This window comes from Arachis hypogaea, chromosome 14, assembly GCF_003086295.3.
Source record: "Arachis hypogaea cultivar Tifrunner chromosome 14, arahy.Tifrunner.gnm2.J5K5, whole genome shotgun sequence".
Lineage (NCBI taxonomy): Eukaryota > Viridiplantae > Streptophyta > Magnoliopsida > Fabales > Fabaceae > Arachis > Arachis hypogaea.
Window position 1 is genome coordinate 8,445,536 of NC_092049.1, and position 26,210 is coordinate 8,471,745.

Consider the following 26,210-nt stretch of genomic DNA (forward strand, 5'->3'; position numbering starts at 1 on the left):
TTAACTCAATAAAATCAACAACACTTTTGTCAATAATATGTTTAATAAAATCGACGACAACGCCGTCGATATGTGATTGAATAAAATCGACACAGTTGCCGTCGATTTAATTATTTAGATAACTTATAAAAGCGACAACTTTGCCGTCGATTTTAATAGTTATATGTTTTCATTATTTTTTATTTGAAAAATAGTAAACCGTTAATACAAATAAAATTTTAAATATAAAAATAAAATTTATACAGAATTTTAGATAACAAGACAAATAAATTTTTAAATATAAAAATAAAATTTATACTAAATATTAAATAATAAGTTTACAAACTTATCAAAATAATAAATAACCCTCTAACATAAAGATTTAAGACAAGATAAATTTTCACAGTAGCCCTTTTTTATTAGTCAACTTAATTCTTAACAAAAGCACTAAAATATTAAACTACAAAACTTAAAAGAATCATTATTACAAAAATTAACTATTATAGTTGAAGGATCAAATTCCTCTAAAGTAAAAAAGTTAATAAGATGATAAAATAATACTCTAATTATCTTGGAATATCCTTTGCTGGCATCATTTACTTGTCCAAGTAACTCAAATAGATAACAGCGATAAATCCTATATAATAGACTACAGTCACACCAGTTAAAAACACCAACCCAAAAGTAAGTCAACTAATTAACTAAACTATCAAATTCCAACCATGAAAAACTACCATTCCATTGCAAGAAAATTGGTACAAACTAGGAACTGTTACCCTCCATGAAAATGATCCTATCAAATCATGTTAGGCCTCTGTGGTAGAAGGAGATTATAAAACATGCAAGAAGAAATTCTTTCCCTTGCTATCAACAGCTTTCTTCCACCCACACCATCCACCATTAACGATTTTTTCAGCCTTCTTCGCCTAGGGCTCAGCATATGTTGTCCAGTTAGAACAGAAAAATCAAAGATTAACGTTTAATCAATTAGCGTTTAATTAACCTAAAGGTTAATGTTACAAAATACGGAACATAGTGAAAATTGAGTGGTAAAGGATGACTTGCCTTGTAACCTTGAAGGCCCTCTAAGCTGCTTGGATTAAGTTTTGCATCATACCAATCACCTTTTTTATTAGCAATGAGTGCCCACATGACACCCCATGAGAGAATTCCACCAATCAGTAGGGATACATTGATTATATATAGGCAAATCATCCCAACCCCAACATAAGTAGCGGAAAAATCAAAGTAGAACATGTTATGCACAAGAAAATAACAAATAGATAAGCAAGTGGTTAAAGGAAATGAAAAACAAAGTACAAATCTATTATTATATAACAATAAACAATTAATAAAAAATGGCATTATTTCATTCAGGATCAATAAGTGCTACCCCATCAAGCTAAGACTAACACTAGAAGGTGAAATGCTTCATCTTAGTTTTTCTTTTATTGGTTTATTATTATTACAATACAAAGTTGGCTAATATTTGACATTCAAGAAGCATATTTTTTAGAGGATAGAGGTTTTGCGAATATATTTACATGTCCTTTATTGAAATAAGTGTTTTAAACACTTCTTCTGTTTGATACTTTGATTCATCAATAAGATATAGAGTGAGTCACATACTTGTTCTTATAGGCCTGTAGACCAAATGTAGGGAAGCTTGAAAATCCGCAATCATCACCAGCAGTGAAAACCATTGGAAGAAACTCCATAAAAAACTCCATAAGAAACCATCAGTGAAAAGCCCTGAATGCTCACTTAGCTAGCTCTGCGCCTTCTAGAGTATGGAAACCATTGATAAGATTGGCTGTAAACCTGAAGAGAAAATACAGAAATAAGCTAAGATTAAATTACTTCTAAGAAATATTAAAATGAAATGACATATCCCCTAGTAACAAAATCCATCCTTAAGATGAGGCAAACTTAAAATGAAATGACATTGCTGATGTAGCACTAATTGTGGTAGCAACTGCAATTTAAAACCATGTTGGAATTGAAAAGAAAAGAAAAGAAAAAGTGGACTACAGATGAGGGTCTGGATGCCAGCGGCTGCAAGATCAGCTGAAACAGTTTTTGCTCCTTCTGATGCTGCTTTTGATCGGTAATACTTCACAATTGGTACTTTGGGAAACACAAATGCATAGAGAATGACACAAAGAAGCTCAAAGAATGTTGTTATGGCAAAGAACAGAACTGCAAATCAAAGGATCAATAAAAAAGAAAGAAAGCATGATCAGTGATTAGTAGTTTAACTAAATTTTTATGTTCCAGAGAAGTTATGTTAGTTGGAATTTACATGCTCCTTTGCGAAGACCATCTTTGGAGTTTTCAAATGCAGCTTTTGTAATTAACCTCAAAGTAGAAGTTAATGCACCTGATGCTGCTCCACCAGCAAGGAAAGACTACAACAAAATCACACCACATAAAAAAGCATGCAGGAGTTAATGGGATTATTCAACACATTCAAAGACACAAATTTGTTTACAGAAGAAAATTTTTGTCGGTTAAAAAAAGAAAGTAACATTGTGAGGAAAGTTATAGAGAGCAATTTTGCAATGGTGATGTTGACCTGAAGCAACTCAGGATGCATATATGAAAGGTCTCCCACCATTCCACCTTGGACATGAGCATCTGCTATTCCAAATGCACCACTTACTACACATACCAATGAAAGTTCCAATTCTTCCTCTACCAGATGTTGCTAAATCTATCTACAAAAGACATAAGCAAAAATCATGTTCTGACTTCTGATGAATTAGAGTGTAAGGAAAGTTCACTGACTATAATGATCAAGACTTACAACTAACACCAAAAGAGTGGTTGCGAAGAAAAGAATGTATCCAAATGTTCACATATACAAATTCTAAAATCACAATGAAATTATCTCATCAACTCATTACATGTTTAAGCTACAAAGAGAAAATAAACTGCTCCATGTTGTTAAACCGATAACCTTTTTAGTTCTTATCAATGCTTTTAAACCGATAACCTTTCTAGGTTTATTGAATGATATTTTTTTTTCATGGATCGGATTTTACTTTCTATCTTTTATTTATTTGTTTTGTTCCAACAAAATACACACCTAAAGACATACAAATTAGTTGTCAGAAAAAAAAAGATTTTAGTCACTATAACCCCAAAAGGACCAAGACACAATACAAATACAACAGAATACCAAGGCACAATACAAGTTAGTTGTGCATACATTATACCAATCATTTGTTAGAAAGAAGTTTACATAAATCAAATTTTTAGGTCACTCGCCTTTGTTTGTTTGGTATATGTCCTAATAAGTTATCCACGCTTACTTATCAAAGTGTTGAAAACTTTCAAAAGAAACTTTAGCTTACATAAGCCACCAGCAATATTACATTTACTTTAATTAAGCTAAGTGTTCCATAATGTAAAGCCTATGCTGATCAAACATAGAAATTAAATAAAAAAATTCCATTCAGGCATTTCTCCGAACATGTGGTGTGCAGAGTTCAAAACAGTAAATTTTAGTTCAATCTAAGCAGCATTCAACCCAGTAATTTCAGAAAGATACATCCAACAACAATTTCAGTCCAGAAACACAAGTTTAACAAACCTAAGCCTAACCAAAATTTCTAAAAACAGAATTAAAAAACAGTGAAAATAAAGAAAAGAAAGACAGGGAATAGGGGAAGGGAACCTGCATTGATGAAAGGAGGAAGAAGAAAGGAGAGGTGGTGGGGTGGTGGTGATGTCGCGGTGGCACAGAAGGTCGCCGCCGCTGGTGGTTGCTTGTCGGTGCTTGAAGACGCGGACAGAAGGTGACTCCACGAACAGGGGTGTCGCACGCAGGAACGAAGAAATGGAGAAATGGGGAAGAAAGAGAAGAAGGAAGAGAGAGAGGGTAGGCGATGGTGGTCGCCGGTGGTGGTGTCGGACGGAGGCAGTGGTGAAGAGGAAGCGAAGTCAACCAAAGGATACCTAGCTTGAAGAATACCTAGCTTGAATTTGGGGAAGTTTGCGTTTCTGAACTTTGGAAGCGGGTGCTGACGCGAGAACTTGTTTTTTTTAGTGATAAAAATCGACGGCATATTTGTCGATTTTAATTAAAAAAAAAACAACACATATAGGGTCTATTTTATAGATTAAATTTACATCATCCATTCTATTTTAGAAAGTAATCAAGACCGTTCAAATTTATCAACGGCAAAGGTGTCGATATTTTAAATAATAAAATAGACCCTATATTCGTCGATTTTAATATAAAAACAACACATATAGCGTCTATTATATAGATTAAATTTAGACCGTTCATTCCATTTTAAAAAGTAATCTAGACCGTTCAAATTTATCGACGGCAAAATTGTCGATATTTAAAATAATAAAATCGACGCCATATTCGTCGATTTTATTTTCGACTTTTGGTTCGCCTATAATATGACGATAATAGGGAAATAAATTAACGCATTATAAAAATATCGACGACTAGGCCGTCGATTTTAATATTTTTATTTTTAATTATTTTTTTTAGTAATATCGACAGCAGGCTGTCGAAAATTATCGACGGCAGAAATAGCCGTCGATTTTTGCCGTTGATAAACACGCTTTTTCTTGTAGTGTCGGCAAACTTATTATTTAATGAGAAGTTTGCCTACCTTTCGGCAAATTTGGGAATGGTTCGCCACACTATATAAGCCGTGATCCCATTCAGTTTTCACCTTTTCAACTTTTTTCGTCTGCATTACGAATAACCAACAAGGAAGCTCGTTGTACAATTCTTCCCTGTTTCCATAAATCCTTGCAATGACTCTTTGTTTCGTAAGTCAAACTTTTCTATACAACGTCTTGTAACGAAAGTGGTTCTCCACAGATCCTTATAGAACTCTTATGTTGATGGTAGAGTCTGCTTTGACCATTGTGAATATGTGTTGAGCAATCACCTTCGATGGTCTTGACTGATGGATGTTTGCATGCAAGTGTAAGGACCATTGTATCTCCTCACCTTCTATTTTTCTTGCTTTCGGCGATAAGATATACGCACGCTCTATTGACAACCCTTTTTCAAACTGAGTGCACTTCACATCATACTTCAATTGGTCACTCTCTATGATCTTATACTCCACGGTCCTCTTAGTGCTATACATCTTGACCGCCATAATAACTTCTTCTTTGTTTTCATATTGTTGCCTAATCTCAAATTCTTCGGTGGAATCATCTTCAGGACCTCCTTGACTAAACGAGTAATCTCGATTCATTGCCTTAAGATTCAGCATGGAAAAGTGATTCGACCGATCATATGGTTGAGAAATCGCAGGCTATGTCAGCGTCAGATCTCTATCAGTGAAGTAGTTCATCTGCTCCTCCTCCTCATCCGAATTTTTCATCGGTTCAGCATCTGCATCTTCACAGTCATCAGGGTTAACTTGATACGGATTTATCATTGGATCTCTAATTTCAGAACATTCGTAACTTTCAAAATCTGCTTGCATCATACTATTATCAAAAGCATCGATATTTGACCCCTCTTGACTATCCTCAGGTGGCATGTTAAGGTCAACCATCGTCTTCCTAATATTTCTTTTGATTGCCCCACTTGATTGGGTTTCATCACCAGTATCCATAGAGGTCCATCCACACAAATCGATCAGAAACACGAATAACTCCAACAAATGGACATTTGGCCCAACGGTTATACTAGATCCTTATAAGACGTAAGTTCTCGTCATCACGTAATCGATACTTAATTCGCACAAAACATAAAATATATGGTCAAATAATAAAATAATAATAAAAATGACATCTACGAAGTATAAAATAACTACAAAACTTAGTAAATGTTAAAAATAATACGATTATACCTCTTGTAAAATAAACTGTCATTCACTTTTGTCGGATATTTATAATAAATTTTTTTACACGACTTTTTGTCTGTACTTGGTGAATGGTATACACTATAAAGTTCTTTAAACTTGTTAGACTACCCACTTCAAGTGGCATGTATGCAAATATTGATTGAGCAGAACTAAATATAATAGATCTATCGTGATGATATAGTATTTCACTATCGTAATAAACAGATAATAATAGAATTTTAGACATTTTATAGAGTAACTAGATGAAGAAAATAGTAGATGAGTGAATAAGAAATGAGTGTCGAAGGTGATTGACCCCCTCTGACACCAAAATTGTCCTTGTCCACTTTGACAATTTTGCCATTGACCCCCGTGTCATTTCCCGCCCCCTCTCCCATCGCAGCGCTTACTCTACCTCTTAGCCTTCACCCCTTCGACACTGAAGTCGTTCTTGTCTACTTTGACAATTTCGCCAATGACCCCGTGTCATTTTCTCTGTCAAGTTATTCTCCGTCGATCTAAATTCCTACGACATCACTTGGCTTCCTCTGGAAAAGAAGGTTCTCGACAGAAAACGTGAGAGGACAATCATCGGTGGCTGCATCAGTGAGGTCGAACGCTCCTTCCTCTTTCTCTTTCCCGTTCAGATCCAAGTTGTTGTCCCACTCCATTCCCCTAATCTCCCCCTTAAAAGTGGCGGTTGCAGTACCTATACACCATCAATGACTGAACCACCGTAGTGATAACTATTTCAATCGGAGTAACAAGAAGCAAAATAAAAAAGTTGATTACTGAACCAACATAGCAATAACTAATTTTTTAATCTATTTTGCTTTTGATTGCTATTGTGTTGATTACTAAAGAGGGGGGATTGTGGCAGCTGAAGAAGATGGGGGCAACAACTGCCGAAAGGAGAAGTGGGGGATGGTGGGACTAGAATTTAAAAAGTTGAATGAGAATATTTTTTTATAAAAAATATTATTAAAATTTTAGTCTTCGTCTCCAAAATTTTAATCCGGATAACAACCATCATAAAATCATTATCAATGCCATTCTCATTGGTGGGAGCTGAATTTATAATAGCTTTACAAACTTTGATTGTATACATGATAATGGAATCTAGATCGGTAATTCTACCATAGTAAACATTAAAATAGTTATCTGAATCGGTCTTTAAGAATTTTAAAAGCAAATACTTTAGTCTCTAATAAAAATTAATACACAAAAATATCTCCAAGATTTTACTCCAGTAGACAAATCAGTCTCCAATTTATTTTCTAGTAGAGTAATTATTCTAATAAGTCTCCAAAGATTTTAAAAGCATACATTTTAGTTCCAAAAAAAATATTACACAAATCAATTCCCAATGTTTTTCTACGTCAATCATAACAATCTCCCATCTATTTTTCAGCATGACTCACTAAATTTTTCAAGTATTTATTAGGAAAAAAATATTAGTAAACATTATAATCAAATTAATTTTTAAGGTTAAATTAAACCTATTTGATTTCTAATATGGTATTTTTTCAAAAAAAATTAATTATTGAACCATCCTCACTACATACACAATTCCAAATCCAACAATAACAACAACAAAGGTTGAAATTATTTGATATTTTTATATTTAATATAACTTAACTTAGTGTGATAGCTAGGAATTAAGTATAATCAAAGTTATTCTTCTATTTTCACTTGAATCTCAATTTGATCACCAAATTATCAATTAACTAAAAAAGCTAACTAAATTTCTACTTCATAATTAGACTAACTTAACATACACATCTATGTGGCACATACATATTATTTTTCTTTGATTTATAATGTGTGCAAAAATCATGTTAACTAAAAAAGTGTCAAATTTCAACTTAATTCCATATGCATAATGTCAAATTGTCAACAAGAATCCGACAATAACCTATTTTAAAAAAACGTTAGTATTAAAAGAAAATATTTTAATTTAGATTTCAAAACATCATTATTTATCTTGCTTGTTTCCAACGAAAACAGTGTGGCAATATACTAGTGTCATCATCCACATACACAAAATTAAGCTAATAATAACAACGATTGACATATAGTAAAAGTAATTATTCTACTGGAAAATATACTGTAAACTGATTTGTCTATCGGAATAAACCTTGAAGATTGATCTTTATATTAATTTTTTTAGGACTAAAATATCCGCTTTTAAAATCTTTGGAACTGATTTGGGTAATTACTCTAAATAATAAATAGTACATTATAATATCAATTATGATCCGGTCGTTACAAATCCAATGTCTTAACTCGGCATTATACACCATAACTCGGCAATTTGCATCATAACTCGGCGGTTACATGTTGTAATCGGACTCAACGGACAACATCCTAGAATAAAACTGTCTAACCAGGTATTTATTACTTATTAAATCTAATAACTGCTCATCAATTCAGATAAAGAACGTAACTGACCTATCTTACGTCACCTATAAAAGTATGATGTTTTATCCTCAACAAGGACACATTGAATTCTCAATACTAACTTAAGCTTCGGAGTACTTTTGCAGGTACACTCCTCCCTTTGCTCATACTCTCCGTGACGTGACACCCCTCTGGACGAGAAGCTCGGACCATCCCAGCTTATAGCTCGGTGCTGAAGGCCAAAGCTCAGTGTTAAAGGCCAAAGCTCGGCGTCAACTCCTATAGCCGAGGTTACGTCCAGGTTGTTCACACAAGAACAATTGGCGCCCACCGTGGGTCCCGAAAATATAATTCTTTTCATTTTCATTGGCCTCGACATTTTCACCTCCAACCATGGCTGAGCAACTTCCACTTCCACCTACACCGTCCGAGCTCCTTTGGATGGTGACTGAGTTACAACAAGCCAACCAGCGCATGACGGAGGAGAATCAAAGAATGGCGTATCAGATTGCTAACCTAACTAATGCTCGGATTGAAAACAATGACGGACGTCAAGAACGAACCGAAGAAGCCGAGCATCAATCTGTTCCAACACATGTCTCTGAAACTGCTCGGAACAAAGAAGTTCGGAACGAAAGAGTCCAACCTGAGCACAATGAGGAAGCTCGGCCAGAAAACGAGGATGGCGAGACAGATAACTCGCCTGGACCATTCACCGCCGAGAAAGAGAAAAGGCGAGCACAACCCATCCTGAACAATCAAGAGGAGTCATTAACTATATTTCTGGAGGTTTTGCAGGTGGAGGCAGCACAAGCTCAGCAAGAAAACGCTCTTACCGAGTTATGTTTTCAATCAAAGCCAGTCCGAACAACCTTCAAACGCCTCCACGCTTCCCCCAGATGACGTTTCAAGCATCCGACTTCAATACAGCTACAACAAATCTGGATGATCATGTGGTAATCTCCATTCAACTTGGAGATCTCCTGGTAAAAAAGGTACTGCTTGACCCGGGGAGCAGCGCCGATGTCCTTTTTTACCCCACTTTCCAGAAGATGAAATTAAGCAACAACCTTCCACCGGATTTAGGCGAACGAGTCCCAGTATTGGGATCTGCGTGGTTACAAACCACACTCGGTGATGTTCCCTTATAAAAAACTTTAGACATTCAATATTTAGTAGTTGACTGTTTTAGCCCATACAATATGATCCTCGGCCGACCTTTTTTGAATAAGTTTGGCGCTATTGTTTCTACAATTTATCTCTGTGTTAAGTTTCCCTTGCAGGATGGCACTATTGCAACAATTCACAGTGACAATCGTGATGCCAGACAATGTTACAACAATAGCCTCAAAAGGCGCAACCGAAATATAAATGCACATGTTCACACCATTAGCAATCAAGACGAATCCCCAGTGTTGGCCGACCTTGACCTAAAGGCCAACGTTCTCGAACGACCAACCCCTACGGAGGACTTACACAAAACCTTTTTTGCAGATAACTCGGAAAAATTCACTTACGTCGGATTCACACTAAGCTTGGAAGAGAAAACCTCATTTCAAAAATTTCTACAACAAAATGCCGATTTGTTTGCTTGGACCCCAGCAGATATGCCAAGCATTGACCCTTCTGTAGTTTCTCATAAGTTAGCATTAAACCCATCTGTCCGACCTATAGCACAAAAGAAGAAAAACCTCGGACTTGAACGAAAACAAGCCTTTTTGGAAGAAACCAAAAAGCTAATCAATGCCGGCTTCATACAAGAGATCAGATTCACAACATGGTTGGCAAATGTCGTCATGGTAAAGAAACACAACGGTAAATGGCGCATGTGTATTGATTTCACGGATCTCAACAAAGCATGCCCAAAAGATTCCTACCCCTTACCATCTATTGATTCCTTAGTAGATAATGCTTCAGTCTATAAAACCTTAAGTTTCATGGACACATATTCTGGTTATAATCAGATTTTAATGCATCCTTCTGACCAAAGTAAGACCGCTTTTATTACTGAATTTGGAAATTATTGTTATAAAGTTATGCCATTTGGTCTTAAGAATGCAGGTGCAATATACCAACACCTTATGGACAAGGTATTTGCAGCACAAATCAGCAGAAACCTCGAAGTTTATGTCGATGACATGGTAGCCAAAACAAAGCTCGGTCACAACCATCTTGACAACCTTGCAGAAATATTCAAACAAATCCGAAAATATAACACGCGGCTAAACCTCAAGAATTGTGCCTTTGGTGTACAAGGGGGCAAATTTCTCGCCTTCATGCTTACCAACCGAGGAATCGAGGCAAATCCTGAAAAATGCCGAGCTGTTTTGGAGATGACAAGCCCACAAACTATCAAAGAAGTCCAACAACTGACAGGAAGACTTGCCGCGCTCTTTAGATTCCTCCCTTGCCTAGCTTCCAAATCTTTCTATTTTTTCCAAACCTTAAAAAAAAGAAAAAAGCTTTTTACTGGACTGATGAATGTGAACAAGTTTTCACATCTATAAAAGAAAATATTTTCAAAACCACCTGTTTTACAAACACCCCTTTAAGGGGAACCGCTTTTTCTATATTTATCTATCACTGACTGGGCTATAAGCTCTGTTCTTATTGCAGAATGGCAAAAGTAGCAGCTGCCGATCTATTTCATCAGCAAGACCCTACAAAATGCCGAACTTTGCTATCCGAAGATCGAAAAGCTGGCTTTAGCTCTAGTATTTTCGGCACGAAGACTTCGGCCATATTTCCAAAGTCATGCAATATATGTTTGAACAGATCAACCCTTGCGGCAAGTCCTTCAAAAGCCAGAATTAGCTGGCCGACTAGTAAACTGGTCGGTTGAGCTCTCCGAGTTTGATATCCGGTATCAAGGACGCGGACCAATCAAATCTCAATATTTAGTAGACTTCATTGCTGAATTCACAGTCCCAGAGACAACCGAAGAATCAACCCAATGGTCTTTATACGTAGACGGTTCTTCTAATCCACAAGGGAGTGGAGCCGGAATCATACTTGAAAACGAAAATGGTAACGTCATCGAACAAATCTCTACACTTTTACTTCAAAGCAAGTAACAATCAGAGTGAGTATGAAGCTCTTATTGCTGGCCTCAAACTCGCCGCCGATCTAAACATTGCCGAATTCAAGTTGTATTGTGATTCCTTGCTCATCGTACAACAGGTAAACGATTTATACCAGGTAAAGGATCATTTATTATCCAAATACCTTGCCATTGTTCAAACCTTACTTTCAAAAGTTCGTAAATATAAAATTCAACATATACCTCGGGAGAATAACAGCCGAGCTGATATCCTATCTAAGCTCGCCAGTACTCAAACAACCAACTCCTCCCTTTACCAATCAACATTAGTTAAACCCAGTATAGATTTACCAAAAGTTCTAAGTGTCACACAGGATGCAGATTGTAGAACACCCTACTAAAACTATCTCAGGAAAGGAATATTATCAGAGAGTATCGAAAATGCTCAGCATTTTCGCCAACAAGCTTCATTTTTTACAATATATAATAATTACCTATATAAACGAGGATTCTCTCGTCCCCTGCTTAAATGCCTTTCCAAGTCGGAGGCCGAACTTACTCTTACCGAGGCACACGAAGGAATTTGTGGCACACACCTCGGAGTCCGTAGTTTATCATCAAAGATACTCCGAGCTGGTTTCTATTGGCCAACATTGCAACAACTGCCAGCAAGACTGTAAAACAAAGCTGTGACAATTGCCAGAAGTACAGTTTGATCACACACCTTCCAGCCGAACTCCTCCATAGTTCCGAGGTAAGTCGGCCCTTCAATCAATGGGGGCTCGACATCCTTGGTTCTTTTCCTCTAACGGAAGGGCATGATTTAAAGATCAGACAACATTTTTAATCAGTAGAGCACCCGTAGACCAATGGCTTGGCCGAGGCTGCAAACAAGGTTATCTTACATGCGTTGAGAAGGAAACTTGACGATGTCAAAGGTCTCTGGGCCGAATTAATACCTGAAGCCATATGGGGATACAACACCACCATCCACTCAACAACAAAGGAAACGCCTTTTCGACTGGTATATGGGTCAGAGGCAATGATACCTGTGGAGATCTCACAATCCTCCCTGCGAACTCAATTAGCCGCCTATACTATAGCAGATACAGGTCGGCAAAATGACCTAGACACCACGGAGGGAATCCGGTCCTCAACAGCAATCACACACCGAGCTATGCAACAGCATATAACTCGGCGGTACAACAAGAAGCTCCACCCAAGGTCCTTCAATGTAAACGGCTTGGTGCTGAGACGAACCGAACAAGCTAGAAAACCACCTAACCATGGTAAAATAGCAGCTAACTGGGAAGGCCCTTTCCGAGTTATCAAAGTCGTCAGGAACGGAGCCTACCGATTACAAACCATAGATGGTAATTCTGTGCCTAACACTTGGAATGTATCATCTTTAAAGTTATATTACAGTTAAAAGCCAGAGCCAGACAAGTACTCTTTTTTCTACTGCCAAGATTTTTTCCAAAAAGAGTTTTGTTTGGAGAGGTTTTAACAAGGCTTGCCTACCTGCACCTTTGTAATCAAAGGTCCATCCATACATCTGAAATCTTATACTTTCTACTTTACTATATCTTCCATTGAGCATTTTAATCTCTTTTCGAATTAAAGATATTATTCTGCTGACTTCTATTCAGAGTCGGGCTCATCAGACTCCGCCAATCAAATTACAAATTGCCAATCTTAATCCAGAATCAAACAAACTGGATAAACAGATAGCCATCTATAACCAAACAAATCGGATAAACCGATTGCCGATCTTAATCCAGAATCAAACAAATTGGGTAAACAGATAGCCGATCTATAACCATACAAATCGGATAAATCGATTGTCGATCTTTATCCAGAATCAAACAAACTGGATAACAAACTACGAACTATCAATCAAATCGGTCTTCGCCAAATTACCGATCTATCAATTAAATTGGTATGCACCGACCATATAACAAATCGCCGAACTTTATCAGATACCCCTATCTCTTCAATTATATCTTTATTAGATATACATATCAGACACCTAATGACTATGGTCATACCAGACATACAGTCAAACATACTACCATCAGACACCTAATGCAAACGCATCAATCAAACAAATAGATACCAAACACATTTTTAAATGTTGCATCTATACCATCACATTGTGTTTAGATACCAAAAATAACATGTTTCAAACAGTCACAACAAGGGCTAAGCATCTGTCGAATGAACAAAGTATAAGAGTTCAAAACAAATGTACAAATTCCACCAGATAACAAAATCTACCCAACATTTTCATCTTCTTCAGCATCACCATCATACCACTCTTTAGCATAAATAACCGTTTAATAAAGCAACCATCATACCACTCTTTAGCATAAATAACCGTTTAATAAAGCAACTTGAACTGGAGGCTCCAAGGCCATATTAGTCATCGAGTTATGAACTCACTCAGAAGCCGACTTATGATTCATTACAAGCTCAACTTGCTTCCTTAAACATATTCTCAAGCTAAGCTTGGGGGCTATGATCCGGCCGTTACAAACCCAATGTCTTAACTCGACATTATACACCATAACTCGGCAATTTGCATCATAACTCGGCGGTTACACGTTATAATCGGACTCAACGGACTACATCCTAGAATAAAACTATCTGACCATGTATTTATTACTTAATAAACCTAATAACTGCTCATCAAGTCAGATAAAGAACGTAACTGACCTATCTTACGTCACCTATAAAGGTATGATGTTTTATTCTCAATAAGGACACATTGAATTCTCAATACTAACTTAAACTTCAGACTACCTTTGCAGGTACACTCCCCTTTTGCTCATACTCTCCGTGACGCGACACCTCTCTGGAGCTCGGACCATTCCAGCTTAAAGCTCGGCGCTGAAAGCCAAAGCTCGGTGTTAAAGGCCAAAGCTCGGCATCAACTCCTGTAGCCGAGGTTACGTCTAGGTTGTTCACACGAGAACAAATTACATTGGGGAGGTTTGAAATTGGTGGAAGATCATAGGGCCATTATTCATCTCTCTTTCTTCATCCCTCAAAATATTAAGGAAAATACATAGTTAGGGAAGAAAGGAGATTCTCTTTGCTTTCTATTATGGTTATTTACTCAAGTTTTGTCTTGATGGTCTACAGCCATAAAAATCAATGCTATTTTGAGCAGCATATCACTCTCACTATGAGCCTCCTATCTTATGTTATAACAGTGACTACTCATGCTACAGCATAATCTGAGTACGGCTCAATCATAACTATTAAATGTTCATGCCATTAAAATCTTCCCAAAAAAATATCCCATGCTTATTATTAATCTACATGGGAGAACAACAATTACAGTGTCATCTGAATTGGAAAGAGAAAAATCTTATGCTTCCAATAAGTCGAGCATATCAGAAATCTTGCTTGTGTAAAAATCAGGGTGAATATTATTTGAAGGGTCTTGCAGAGCTGATTGAGTTGTGCAACCTGTTACCACAACAGTAGTTGTAACATTTCATGAATGACTTATGTGGTTAAGTGTATGCAAAGGTTATCAAACTCAAAGAGTTCACTTAGGTAAATTTGAATCATAAAACTCTTGTAAGCTCATAAGAGTATGAAACCTAAACATGTAAACTCATGAGAGTTTATGATTTAATACAAGTGTTTGATAACTTATGAGTCTATGATGCAGAAAAAAAGGTAAGTTCCCTTACCAGATAGAACAAGAAGAGTTTTGCAACCAGCATTCTGTCCAAACAATATATCGGTATCTAGTCTATCGCCCACCATGCACATCTTGGAGCAACTTACGTTGAATCTGCTTGAAAGAGTGGGTTATATGCTGAGGAGGGAAAAGTAAAACAAGAAAGTCCCTGCCACCAAAATCAATTAATTCAAGCATATTTTAACTCTTACTTCTGGAGTAAAAACTCCATCAGAAAGGTTGATGGTTTTCCAACTACTATAGGCTCCTTCTGGGTTGATCCACACATAGCAGCAACCATACACCCAGCACCTGAAATCCAACTTTTAACCATTATGGGGTCATACAATAAGATAGCAAACTAATTCCACTGTGTGAGATAATGGAATAAGAGATAGAACCAGGCCATTCTTGCCAAGCAGTCATATGTCCAACTGCATCACGGTTGGTAGCAATGAAAAGGCATCCCGGATTCTCACGTATGCAAAGGGTTCCATACCTATTAGATGGAATTTGAACATCACGGTTAGAAATTAAAAGTGGATAGAACTAATTCTACCATCGAAATCGAAGAGGATTTTGGTGAATATCAATCAATATATGATCAATCTATCTTGTGATGATAATATTAATCAGGAAAAAAATGGTATTGATATTGTATATAGTATATACTCCTTCAGGAGTCCATATGTTTAGTTCTTTAAAACTTCTAAGTAATCAAACGTTCTGAATTTGAAATTTCAAATAGTCTGGAACAATAGAAATTAGAAGGTAATGCTGAAAAGAAGAACAAGCGAAAATGTTTTCTTACTGAAGCTTGTAATAGTTAATGTTAGGATCAATGCCAACCACTACAGCCCCAACCTGCAAGAGTGCACTCCTCAATCCTCAGTTAAACAGAAGCATAGTCTCAATGAAGATACTCAAAGAACAATGGGGAAGATGTTACATTACACTCTTATCGTGTTCAAAAAAGATGTTCTGCTTCAGGTCCACTGTTTTATTGGCATCTGCCTGCAATTATTGAATGATTTAGCAACAATAACTTGAGAGGCAATCTTGTGATTCTCAGCCCTCTGTTAGTGTCTTGTTTTTGAAACATGCATTGTCAATTTGGCATTAAGAAAGTGTAGCCAAAATAGAGTTGAATATGATCACATGAATCAAACTGTTAATGTAAGGGTTCCCTTTGAAACAATACATACATGCACAAGAACATCTTCTGATATAATTTTACTGATAAATCTACTCCATTTCAACCTTATACCAATCAGACCCTCAATCTAATAATCCCAAAAGCGAAATGTTAGGGGATCATATGAATTTATTGTTTTTAGCCTCATTTAGCCATCAACTCAACCTTTAGTATAGTAATCCAACAACATTCTTTATTCCATACTTTTAAACATTGATGGCTAAGTGATGGCAAAACAACAATAAATTCTGATGACGCTCTAGCATTCCTCGATGGAAAAATCAAAACTTTACGAGCAAAAGATATCAGTATGAAGATGAACTTAACTTACCGGACCACCGAAAGCATTGAAGCCAGCAAGGCGCAACTCCTCCAGTATACCATCCCCACCAATTACATAAACCTGAACATTGAGAAGAAGATGAAGCAGAAAGAAAAAATAGATATTAGAATATGATGGAAGCGAACCTTGTTTTGAGGAGGGAAATTGTAGAGCTTCAAGTACATGGCAGCTGCATAAGAGGAGGAGAAAATCTCATCCTACAAAAGAGAGAAAGATGAGGAAATGAAATGAAAGGAGAGTGAAGAAGAGAAGAGTGAAGAGTAGAGACTAGAGAGTACCGGGGAAACAGAAATCCCTAAAAAGTGAAACTTTAGGGCGTACTGAGCACGTGACTTGAGGGAGTTGTTGGTGACGAAGACGAGCTTCTTGCCCTTGGAACGAAGAAAGTCGAGGGTTTCAGAAACGCCGTCGATGAGGTTATCTCCCTTCCAAATGACGCCATCGCAGTCGAAGAGGAAGGTGTCCACGGAATCCAGCAGGTGAGTCAGATTCTCACGTGATAGAACCTGGCAACGGTTCATGCTGCTGCTGCTGCTTCTTCTTCACTTGTTTCTGCTTTCGCCCTTTCTTCTTCCTACTATTGGCTGCTTTCTAGCTGCTTCTCTTCTCTTTATTTACCCACGTGCTAAAAATATTTGTTTTCTTTAATCTCAATCTAAGGTTCACGGATTTTTTTTTTTAATAAATAATTTAAATATTTTATTCACATTTGTAGCATATTTATTAATTTTTATTTTTTAATATCTTTCGTTTATAACGTAAACGATATACATTCATAATTATTTTGTTAATGTAAACGATATATGTGTATTTATAAATATAAAATATAATTTTTAAAATAATAAAAAATATTAATAATTTAATTTAAACTAAACTCTTAAAAATAAAAAATTTCAAATAAAAAAAATGATAAGTTTTAAATAACAGAAAGAGGGACCATTTTAAGATAACAGAAGACAAATGATTTTAACTCAAGGTTTTAACATTTATAATTATCTCGCTTATACTACAAATACGCTAAAAATGACATATTTCGATAAATAAAATAATTAAATTATTTATTTAAAAAATTCGAAATTCACTCACGTGTATATTTTTTTATTTTTTTATTTTTAAAATAATTAATTTTCAAAACACAAAATTAGAAAAATGCCATTTTTAGTTTTCTAAAGATTAGGGGTGTATATGATCCAATCCGATACAAAGACTCAGTCAAGATCCGAACACTTTTGGGGTTAATTTAATGTGATTTCACCAAATTTAAAATTAGGTCAGGGTCAAGGTAAATCTGGCTTTATCCGGCTCCATGTACACTTTAAAGGAACTTAAAAAAATATATATGTTTTAAATTAATTCAAATATTATGTTATATTAATTATAAACTTATTGTTTTGTTTTTAATCACACTTGTTGAATTATAAAATAGATCAAAGAATCATGAAATTAAAATTTATGGACAAATTCAAATACAAATATGGATATCAACTTCTCGATAATAAAGTATGTTTTTTTCTTTTTTATAAATAAGTGTATCATAAATTTTTGACATAAAATTTATCAAGATTCGAACTTCACCGATTTAAACCCAGTTTTAATGTGACCTAAAAATAATGTGATTTTACAGGATTTAGAGTCGAATAACTGTATCAAAACATAAACATGATTATTATTTAGGATCGAATTCGGATCAAAACGAACCCGACTTCATCCAACCTGTGTATATCCTTACTAAAGATGATTCATCTCAATCTAAACAAATAAACTATTTTTTATATTATTTTTGTATAAATGATAAATGACTCATGTGTTATATATATATATATATATATATATATATATATATATATATATATATATATATATATATATATATATATATAAAAGGATATCATTTTTTTAAAGTAAACTTAAAAAATAATTGTCTCAAAATTTAATTTTTAAAGTTTTTTAGAGTATATCTCTTCATCTTTTATGTATTTTGTGGTATTGACATCATCTTTAAATAGTCAACATATTATATTATTTTTTTGAAATTTATTTTATTAAAATTAATTTTTTTAAGATGTCTAAAATTAAATAATAATTTATTCATGACTTATTATTTGACACTTATTATTCATGACTTATTATTTGACAATTACTATTTAATTATAAAATGTATAAACTAATTCGATACATATCAAAGATTAAATTAGGTAGATTAATCTCTTATTCATCATATTTTGAATGTAGCATTAAATTAAGTTTGAGTATACTATTTATTAAGTTCAGTTATATTTTTTATGCAATTTGATTATATTTGGTGATTATGAGACTATTCTATATTTTTATACAAATTATTAATTGGTGATTAGTTTCTATATCATTTTTGCATGATAGTTATTCATTTATCTTTTTATCTCCAATAATAATGACCTGTTAATATTTAAAAATACTATTTGTATATCAAATCAATCATCAATATATTTATATATAAATACATACAACATATATTTATATTTTAACATATATTTTATATTAATAATTAATTTTAGTGACTAATTTAAATATATACCTAGGATAATTGATTAATATTATCTATTTGTTTTATCATCCTTTAGTGTTTTAACATATCTCTCCTCTCTCAGTCAGTGAATAAATAAATAAATAAATAACCCTCACAAAACCAAGCTATCTAAGGCAATATTGTAGGCTCAATTTTATGGAAATGGAGCCTGAATGTGAGCTTTTCATCCCTATGGAATCAAGGGGGGTTAGACATGTATGTGGGGCAGAATTTTGGCAGCTTTTGGGAGAAGAACTCGGACCGTCCGAGTCCTTTGTTGTGAATTTCGTAAACTCAAAAACGCACGGTCCGATTTGGGGTGGGGAGGAAAAAACCTTTGGTGCGGAGAAAACGGACCCTTCGATAAGGGTGGTTGGGTAGGGCAACTCGGACGGTCCGAGTTGCATGTAGCTGAAGATGAATGGAGTCGGACCGTCCGGTTTGGGTAGGGATGTCAGAACCGGTTTATGAAAACGCATGGTCCGATTTGGTTGTTTAATATATTTTTGAATGAAGTTAACCTAGTCGAATGGTCCGAGTTGAGTAAAGGGTCTATATAAAAGTGTGCAACGAGTTAGTGTTAGGTTACCCGTCTTCTTCCCCTTCTTCCCCTTCTTCAGCGCCGCTTCCTCTGTTTCGTCTTTCTCAATCTCTTCCATAGTTGTTCTAAATCACAGAAGTTAGTAGTAAATGTTATGATTTTTTTTTGTGAGTAGGAAAAATGAGTGACAGAGTACTACTAAAGGTGTATTATTTTGGTCAGATTTTATTACAAACGTCTGAAGGAGTAAAATTTATTTGTGATAATCCACTAGATGTTGTTATTCCTTTTATTATTTCGTTTGAAGAACTTAAAGGTTTGATCTGTGAGAAGATTGATTCTGAGAGGGCAAAAAAAATATCATGTGTTCTATATAGATATCCATTACCGGTATTTGGTCGGTTCGTCCAATTTCAAACAAGATATGTGACGGACGAAGCGAGCATGCAGGAGATGTTTTCAATGTATATTGAAAACCGGGCTCAGATCTCGTTTATCGAGTTGTATGTTGAGTTTGAACAATCTGAGACTAACCGAAACATTCTACGGGAAGATTATAATAGTGACAGTGAAGAAGAGTTCGAAAGCAACTACGAATGTGTTGGTGCAGATGGAGTTGAAGCTCATGGTGACGGAACTATGGATCCAGATGTGACAGAGGTGGCAGATGCACTCGCAAACGATATGCCGTTTGCGGAGCCTTCATTCATGCGAGTTCTGGACTTGGAAGCCATGCATGTTCCGGAGTATCCGGAATATATGACTGCAGGTACGTTATAAAAAATAATAGTTTCGATTATTTAGTTATTGAATTATTTATGATTGAATTAGTATTTATTAACCATTATTTTAGCATGCGTTGATGTCATGTATGTGTTAGACATTGAACCGGTTTATAAGATCCTATGTAAAAAAAAAAATAAAAAATAGTAAGAAGTTAAAAAAATAGAAGTTAAAATATGTGTTTACTAACATTGGAAAACATATAACGTTATTTTAAACTAATATAGAACATAGAAGTTACTATTTTATTATTATTTATGTTATACATTATAGGTATTGGGTAAAAAATATTAATAAAATTCTTTACATTTTGAAAATGAAAGTTAACGTGTGTTTGTCGAAATGACTTAGAGAACCGGACCGGTTAGTATTTGGTTCATCGGGGTTGACGGTCGAACCGGTCGGTTTGGGCCGGTTTTTTACATCTGACGTTCATGTCCGTATTTGTGATAAAAGTTACACAGTAACATGATGTTAGGGTTGGATTTATATCATACTTGATGCAGTGAATATTGATTTATTAGGGTTTTGAAACATGTTTGTATTTATTGAAATTTTTCCCATGCTGGTTGTCCTGGCAGAAGTTCCTATTGTCGCAGATGGTGAATTTGCTGTTGGGATGGAGTTTAGTTCCCGGGAAGTTGTTATTAAGGCAATAAAAGAGTATTCTATACGACGAAGCGTAGACTACCGGGTGTATGAGTCTGAGCCGTTGACATTTTATGCCAAGTGTACACAGTATGGGTCAGGGTGTGATTGGCTTATCAGGGTTAGTCTGATCAGCAGGAAGTATTGTTGGGTTATAAGGAGGTATAATGGTACTCACACTTGTACCAGAGCCACCATTTCACAGGATCATTCGAAGCTAGACTCCATCACAATTGCAGAAGCAATAAAGCCATTGGTTGAGGCTGACCCCTCCTTAAAGGTAAAATCGGTTATTGCAGAAGTGCAGTCGAAGTTTAACTATACCGTTAGTTATCGGAAAGCTTGGTTGGCTAAGCAAAGGGCAGTAGAAAAAATATTTGGAGGTTGGGAGGCATCGTACGAAGCGTTGCCTATATGGTTTGAGGCCATGTGTCATAAGGAGCCATCAGCTGTTGTCCATTTTGAGACTATGCCTGCATATCAAGGCGATGACTTGGTCAGTCATATTCGGGTACTGCATAGAGTATTCTGGAGTTATTACCCCTGCATCAGGGCATTCAGACATTGTAAGCCACTTGTCCAGGTGGACGGGACTCACTTGTACGGAAAGTATAAGGGTTGTCTACTAGTCGCAGTTTCACAGGATGGCAACAACAACATCATCCCAATTGTGTTTGCTATTGTCGAGGGAGAGACTTCTGATGCATGGCACTTTTTTCTTAGTAACTTGCGTCAACATGTTGTCACTCGGGATGGTGTGGGACTAATATTCGACCGACACGAATCCATCAATGCAGCTGTGGAACGGAGTAACGGAGCCTAGTCACCTCCTAGAGCTTTTCATATGTTCTGCATCAGGCATATAGAGTCGAATTTTCTGCGAAAATTCAAGGCACCGTACCTCCAAAAATTGGTCGTCAACATAGGTAACCATTTACTAAATTTAAGTAACTTAATAACAGAAATAAACATTAATATTTGTTTTTGACATCTATAATTCATCTATTTTTTTTGTTGCTATTCTCTAGGATATTCGAGGACGGTGCGGGAGTACGAAGTGCGTTACCAGCGATTACGGGAACGGGGGGAAGCGTACACTAACTGGTTAAACCGAATTCCTCGCGAACAGTACGCACTGGCGTTTGATGGTGGATACCGATGAGGTCACATGACAACGAATCTAGTGGAATGCATCAATTCAGTGTTGAAGGGTGCACGCAATCTTCCCATTACTGCTCTTGTCAAGGCAACATTCTACAAGCTGAACGAGCTTTTCACCAGAAAAAGAGCGGAGGCAGAAGCGCGGATTAATGCTGGCCATGTGTTCTCCGAAGTCGTGACCTCGAAGTTGCATGCAAACCAACTTGCATCAGGAAACATTCAGGTCAGTTGCTTTGACCAGCAGAATGAGGTCTTTGAGGTGCGTGAGATGCCAAGCGGACTGGAGTTTGCAGTTGATCTACGTGGCCTTCGATGTGACTGTGGAGAGTTCCAGGTGGACCGGATCCCCTGCAGACATGTGTTCGCATGTTGCGCCAACCAGCGACTGGATTGGAAACTGTATGTGCATGATGTGTATAAGATGGACCAAGTTCGGCGGGTGTACCAAGCAAGATTTAGGCCACTAGGTAACCCGACGACATGGCCTGCATACAACGGTCCTCGCTACGTACCGAATCCTTATCTGAGACGTGTCTCGAAAGGGCGCCCGAGGATGACGCGCTTCTTGAATGAGATGGACACGCGAATGTTACGTCGTCCTAGGCGATGTACGCTATGTGGAGCCAAGGGACACAGTCGTAGTAGATGCCGTCGGTCAGCTGGTACAAATGCCGACGGAGATGCTCAGTAGGGTCACATTGTGGTAGGTGTAGAACGTCACTAGTATGGCATGGGTTCTCCTTTTGAGGTAACTTGACCTGACATGTGTAATATTGTATAACATTTTTAATCTGTTTTTATTTCAAAACGGTTTTTATGTTGTAACGTTCTTCAGTTGTTCTTATTTTAATGTATGCCAGATGTATGTGTTAAAACATAAAACGGATACGTATCACAACAATATATTATAATCTGCGAACATGTTGAACCGGCAGGTTCGCGTCACAGTTTTCCTGGTTGACCTGACCGGTCTGGTTATTAGGTTTTCTGATTGAACCGGCCAGTCCGGTTCATTGAGTTTTTCTGAATGAACCGGCTGGTCCGGGTCAGAGGTTTTCTAGTTGAACCGGCCTGTCCGGTTCATTCAGTTTTATCTAAATGAACCGGCCAGTCCGGGTCAGAGGTTTTCTAATTGAACCGGCCAGTCGGGTTCATTCAGTTTTTTCTGAGTTAACCGGCCGGTCCGGGTCATAGGTTTTCTAGTTGAAACAAATTGTCCTTCTCACTAATTCAAATTGTCCAACAGATACAAATTAGTATAAACACAGTCCAGGTGATTACAACTTAAATAAATAATTTAAACCCCAACTACTTTCTCATGGCCCACTTCACATCCTTGACAAAATTCTTGCATTTCTTCGCCGCCTTCTTGAACACAGATGGAGTGTATCGACTAGCGCTGCGACGTGGTGGGTCAATCCTCAGATTGTACCCTTTGGATGCTTCATCCGTAGTGCGTGCCTGACCTGTATACAATTTATAAAAAACAATTAAATGTTGTGCATCAGGTAATCAAAGCAAGACATATACCACATATCATTAACTAAAAGTCAAACAGAGATCCCAGTTAAGAGCAAAAAATAAGTAAGCAATCGAACATGTAAAGTAAAATACAAAACATAATACCGTCATTACGAGATTCCTCATCCTCATCGAACTCCTCTATTTCATCATCCTCATGATCCTCCTCGGCATCCGGGTCATCTACTAGATACTCACCTGTCTCTTGTCCGAGTGTGTTAGCATTTTCCTCAATGAGTCCCATTGAAACACAGTTAGGGTTCTGACTAAAAAAAGCTCCGCGTCCACCATCACTCCTACTAGAGTCAACCGACACAAACCCTCCAGAAGCAACCGATGAGGTATGGCCTGGATACCTCGCATCCAATGAATACCTACCTGCCATGAACTCAGGCTGATGTCCATATTGTGATAGTCCAGGATCTGCAGACATCAACCCAAGCAACTGGCTAAAAGAACCTCCTTCTCCTGTTTCAAACTGTGAGGTTCCCCAATATTGTTGACTTATTGGAAATGATGGGGGTAAATGTGGCTGAGGTACATACTGGCTTGAGGACTGTGGTTGTTCTTCTGGATTCGGGTTTGGAGGTAATATATGCGGCGAATGTGGCTCTTGTCCTTCATTGTCATGATCCATATCCTGACTACCCTCATCGGTATCCTGATTATCCTCATCCAAATCCTGATCACCTTCATCCATATCCTGATCACCTTCATCATTATCTTGACCCACAAGACTTGACAAGTTCAAGTGGTCCACATATTTTGATCGGTACCAATGCATGTAACTATCTAGTAGATGATGTGAAGGCATGGGAAGCTCAGATAGAACGTAGTTATACCTGTTTGACCAATGCATCACCCAATTTGAATGACTCGGTTCCGTGGCCCAATTAAGATTCTTGGGACCCTTCAGGGTTTCTCCATGCGCCTTCTCTAGATTCTGCTCCTGACTAGGTTGTCCCTGAACAAAACCAAACTGTCGCCTAAACCTATCTGTAGCATGCCACTCGATACATTCAAATGATACCAACGGAACTGTAGCGCTCCAAACAACCGACTGCATGTAGATTTCAGGAGGAATGATGTTTGGATCCACGCGATCCACAGCATAAGCAACCCAAACAAACTGGAAAAAATAAAGGAACCTCATGATCACAGTCCAGAATGCCAATTACAGTAACAATGCTGTATAATTATGTCTCAGACCCTAAACCAAAAACTAAAAATACTTTAATTAAAACACACCTGCCCTTCCTGAAGTTCGTCAAATGCCTTCCTAAAGTGACCTAACTTCAGATATCTATATCGCCGGTCACCACGCTCCCAGTTCCGCCACCTAATATGATATACTCAATTACCTCAACTAGCATTAAATGAATCTTAACTATCAAGATACGGGTACATTGAAACAAATTATTACCTGTTTGCTAGCGGAAAACTTCGAGGTTCCCTAGGTAGCGGCGATAGATATGGCAGCCTGATCCAAGCCCAACAGAGTAGAAGTGTTAGTGGACCATCTATTTCCTTGCAGTTAAAACGGGATGCCCGGCATAATGCCCTGTAGAGATGTGCTAGGCACGCCGCTCCCCAACTATACTGACCAATACTAACAAAATCACGTAGCAAGGGTAGAAATTTCCAATGCACTCCTACCCCAGACTTATCCCCAAACAAGATCGTCCCGATCAACAACATAATATGGCACCTCACATACCTCTGTATACTGATATCATCAATCAACTGTAAATTTTCTTTTAGATTCTGCAGCCAGGTAAGTTTTATGCAACTACCTCTACAATCCGACTTAGGCGGTGCAACTCCAAATTGAATCAAGCACTCCGCCTCCAACGCTTCGAAACTGCTCATGGTCATCCCTGTGACTGGAAGACCATCTGTGGGAAGACCAAGAATCAGAGCTACATCTTCAAGTGTCACAGCACATTCACCAATGGAAAGGTGAAACGTATGTGTCTCTGGGTGCCAACGTTCAATTAGAGCATTTACCAATGCTTTTTGACACTGCACTATCCCAATTTGAGATGCATGATAGAACCCGGTAATTCGCAAATGATCCTCCATCCTTTCGTTATACCGATCCGGAGGAAGTGGATGGTTACATGTCAACATTCTTGATTTCTACAAAAAAAAATATAACAAATTACTACTCAAATTATTAAGAATTACTAACTTACCATCATCAATCTCTTGACTGAATCCTTATACAACTAATTCTTGTAACCTCTAAATTTATTTAATTAATCCTCAAAATTATTCATAACTGCTAATGAATTTCATTACAAATACATATATTCCTAATCATAAATCTCAACAATATTACAACATCCACAATAATATCGAACGTTAATTACTCTTTTGTTAAAAATTTTTTCTCCTCCAGTACAAAATATTAATAATCTCTATATGCCATCATTCATATTCTAACAACGGTAATAATTAACTTGCTAATAATAATTACTACAATTAAGATTATTTAAATATTCTCATAAAAAAATATCTAATATGGCT

At 36.7% G+C, this 26,210-nt stretch overlaps 4 protein-coding genes across 4 annotated transcripts; 2 read left to right on the forward strand and 2 right to left on the reverse strand.

The window, feature by feature from the left end:
• Positions 1 to 526: 526 nt before the first annotated feature.
• LOC112741357 (equilibrative nucleotide transporter 4) lies at positions 527 to 4,066 on the reverse strand. The gene is made up of 6 exons (XM_025790307.3): positions 3,659 to 4,066; positions 2,555 to 2,696; positions 2,282 to 2,387; positions 2,011 to 2,178; positions 1,609 to 1,800; positions 527 to 1,103 (listed from the first exon to the last, which is right to left on the reverse strand). The coding sequence occupies exons 2-5, from the start codon at positions 2,594 to 2,596 to the stop codon at positions 1,763 to 1,765; spliced, it is 354 nt and encodes a 117-aa protein (XP_025646092.1). The 5' UTR covers positions 2,597 to 2,696; positions 3,659 to 4,066; the 3' UTR covers positions 527 to 1,103; positions 1,609 to 1,762.
• Positions 4,067 to 9,109: 5,043 nt separating this feature from the next.
• LOC112742180 (uncharacterized) lies at positions 9,110 to 10,919 on the forward strand. The gene is made up of 4 exons (XM_025791423.1): positions 9,110 to 9,349; positions 9,494 to 10,009; positions 10,175 to 10,510; positions 10,827 to 10,919. Exons 1-4 carry the CDS (start codon positions 9,110 to 9,112, stop codon positions 10,917 to 10,919), a joined length of 1,185 nt encoding a protein of 394 aa, XP_025647208.1.
• A 3,402-nt stretch (positions 10,920 to 14,321) lies between these two features.
• LOC112741358 (phosphoglycolate phosphatase 2) lies at positions 14,322 to 17,104 on the reverse strand. Its single transcript, XM_025790308.2, has 9 exons — positions 16,761 to 17,104; positions 16,608 to 16,679; positions 16,471 to 16,542; positions 15,899 to 15,958; positions 15,756 to 15,808; positions 15,346 to 15,443; positions 15,157 to 15,256; positions 14,955 to 15,058; positions 14,322 to 14,724 (listed from the first exon to the last, which is right to left on the reverse strand). Exons 1-9 carry the CDS (start codon positions 17,001 to 17,003, stop codon positions 14,624 to 14,626), a joined length of 903 nt encoding a protein of 300 aa, XP_025646093.1. The 5' UTR covers positions 17,004 to 17,104; the 3' UTR covers positions 14,322 to 14,623.
• Positions 17,105 to 22,167: 5,063 nt separating this feature from the next.
• Positions 22,168 to 22,851, forward strand: LOC114925178 (uncharacterized). The gene has a single exon (XM_029292424.1). The coding sequence runs from the start codon at positions 22,168 to 22,170 to the stop codon at positions 22,849 to 22,851; it is 684 nt and encodes a 227-aa protein (XP_029148257.1).
• The last annotated feature ends 3,359 nt before the right edge of the window (positions 22,852 to 26,210 follow it).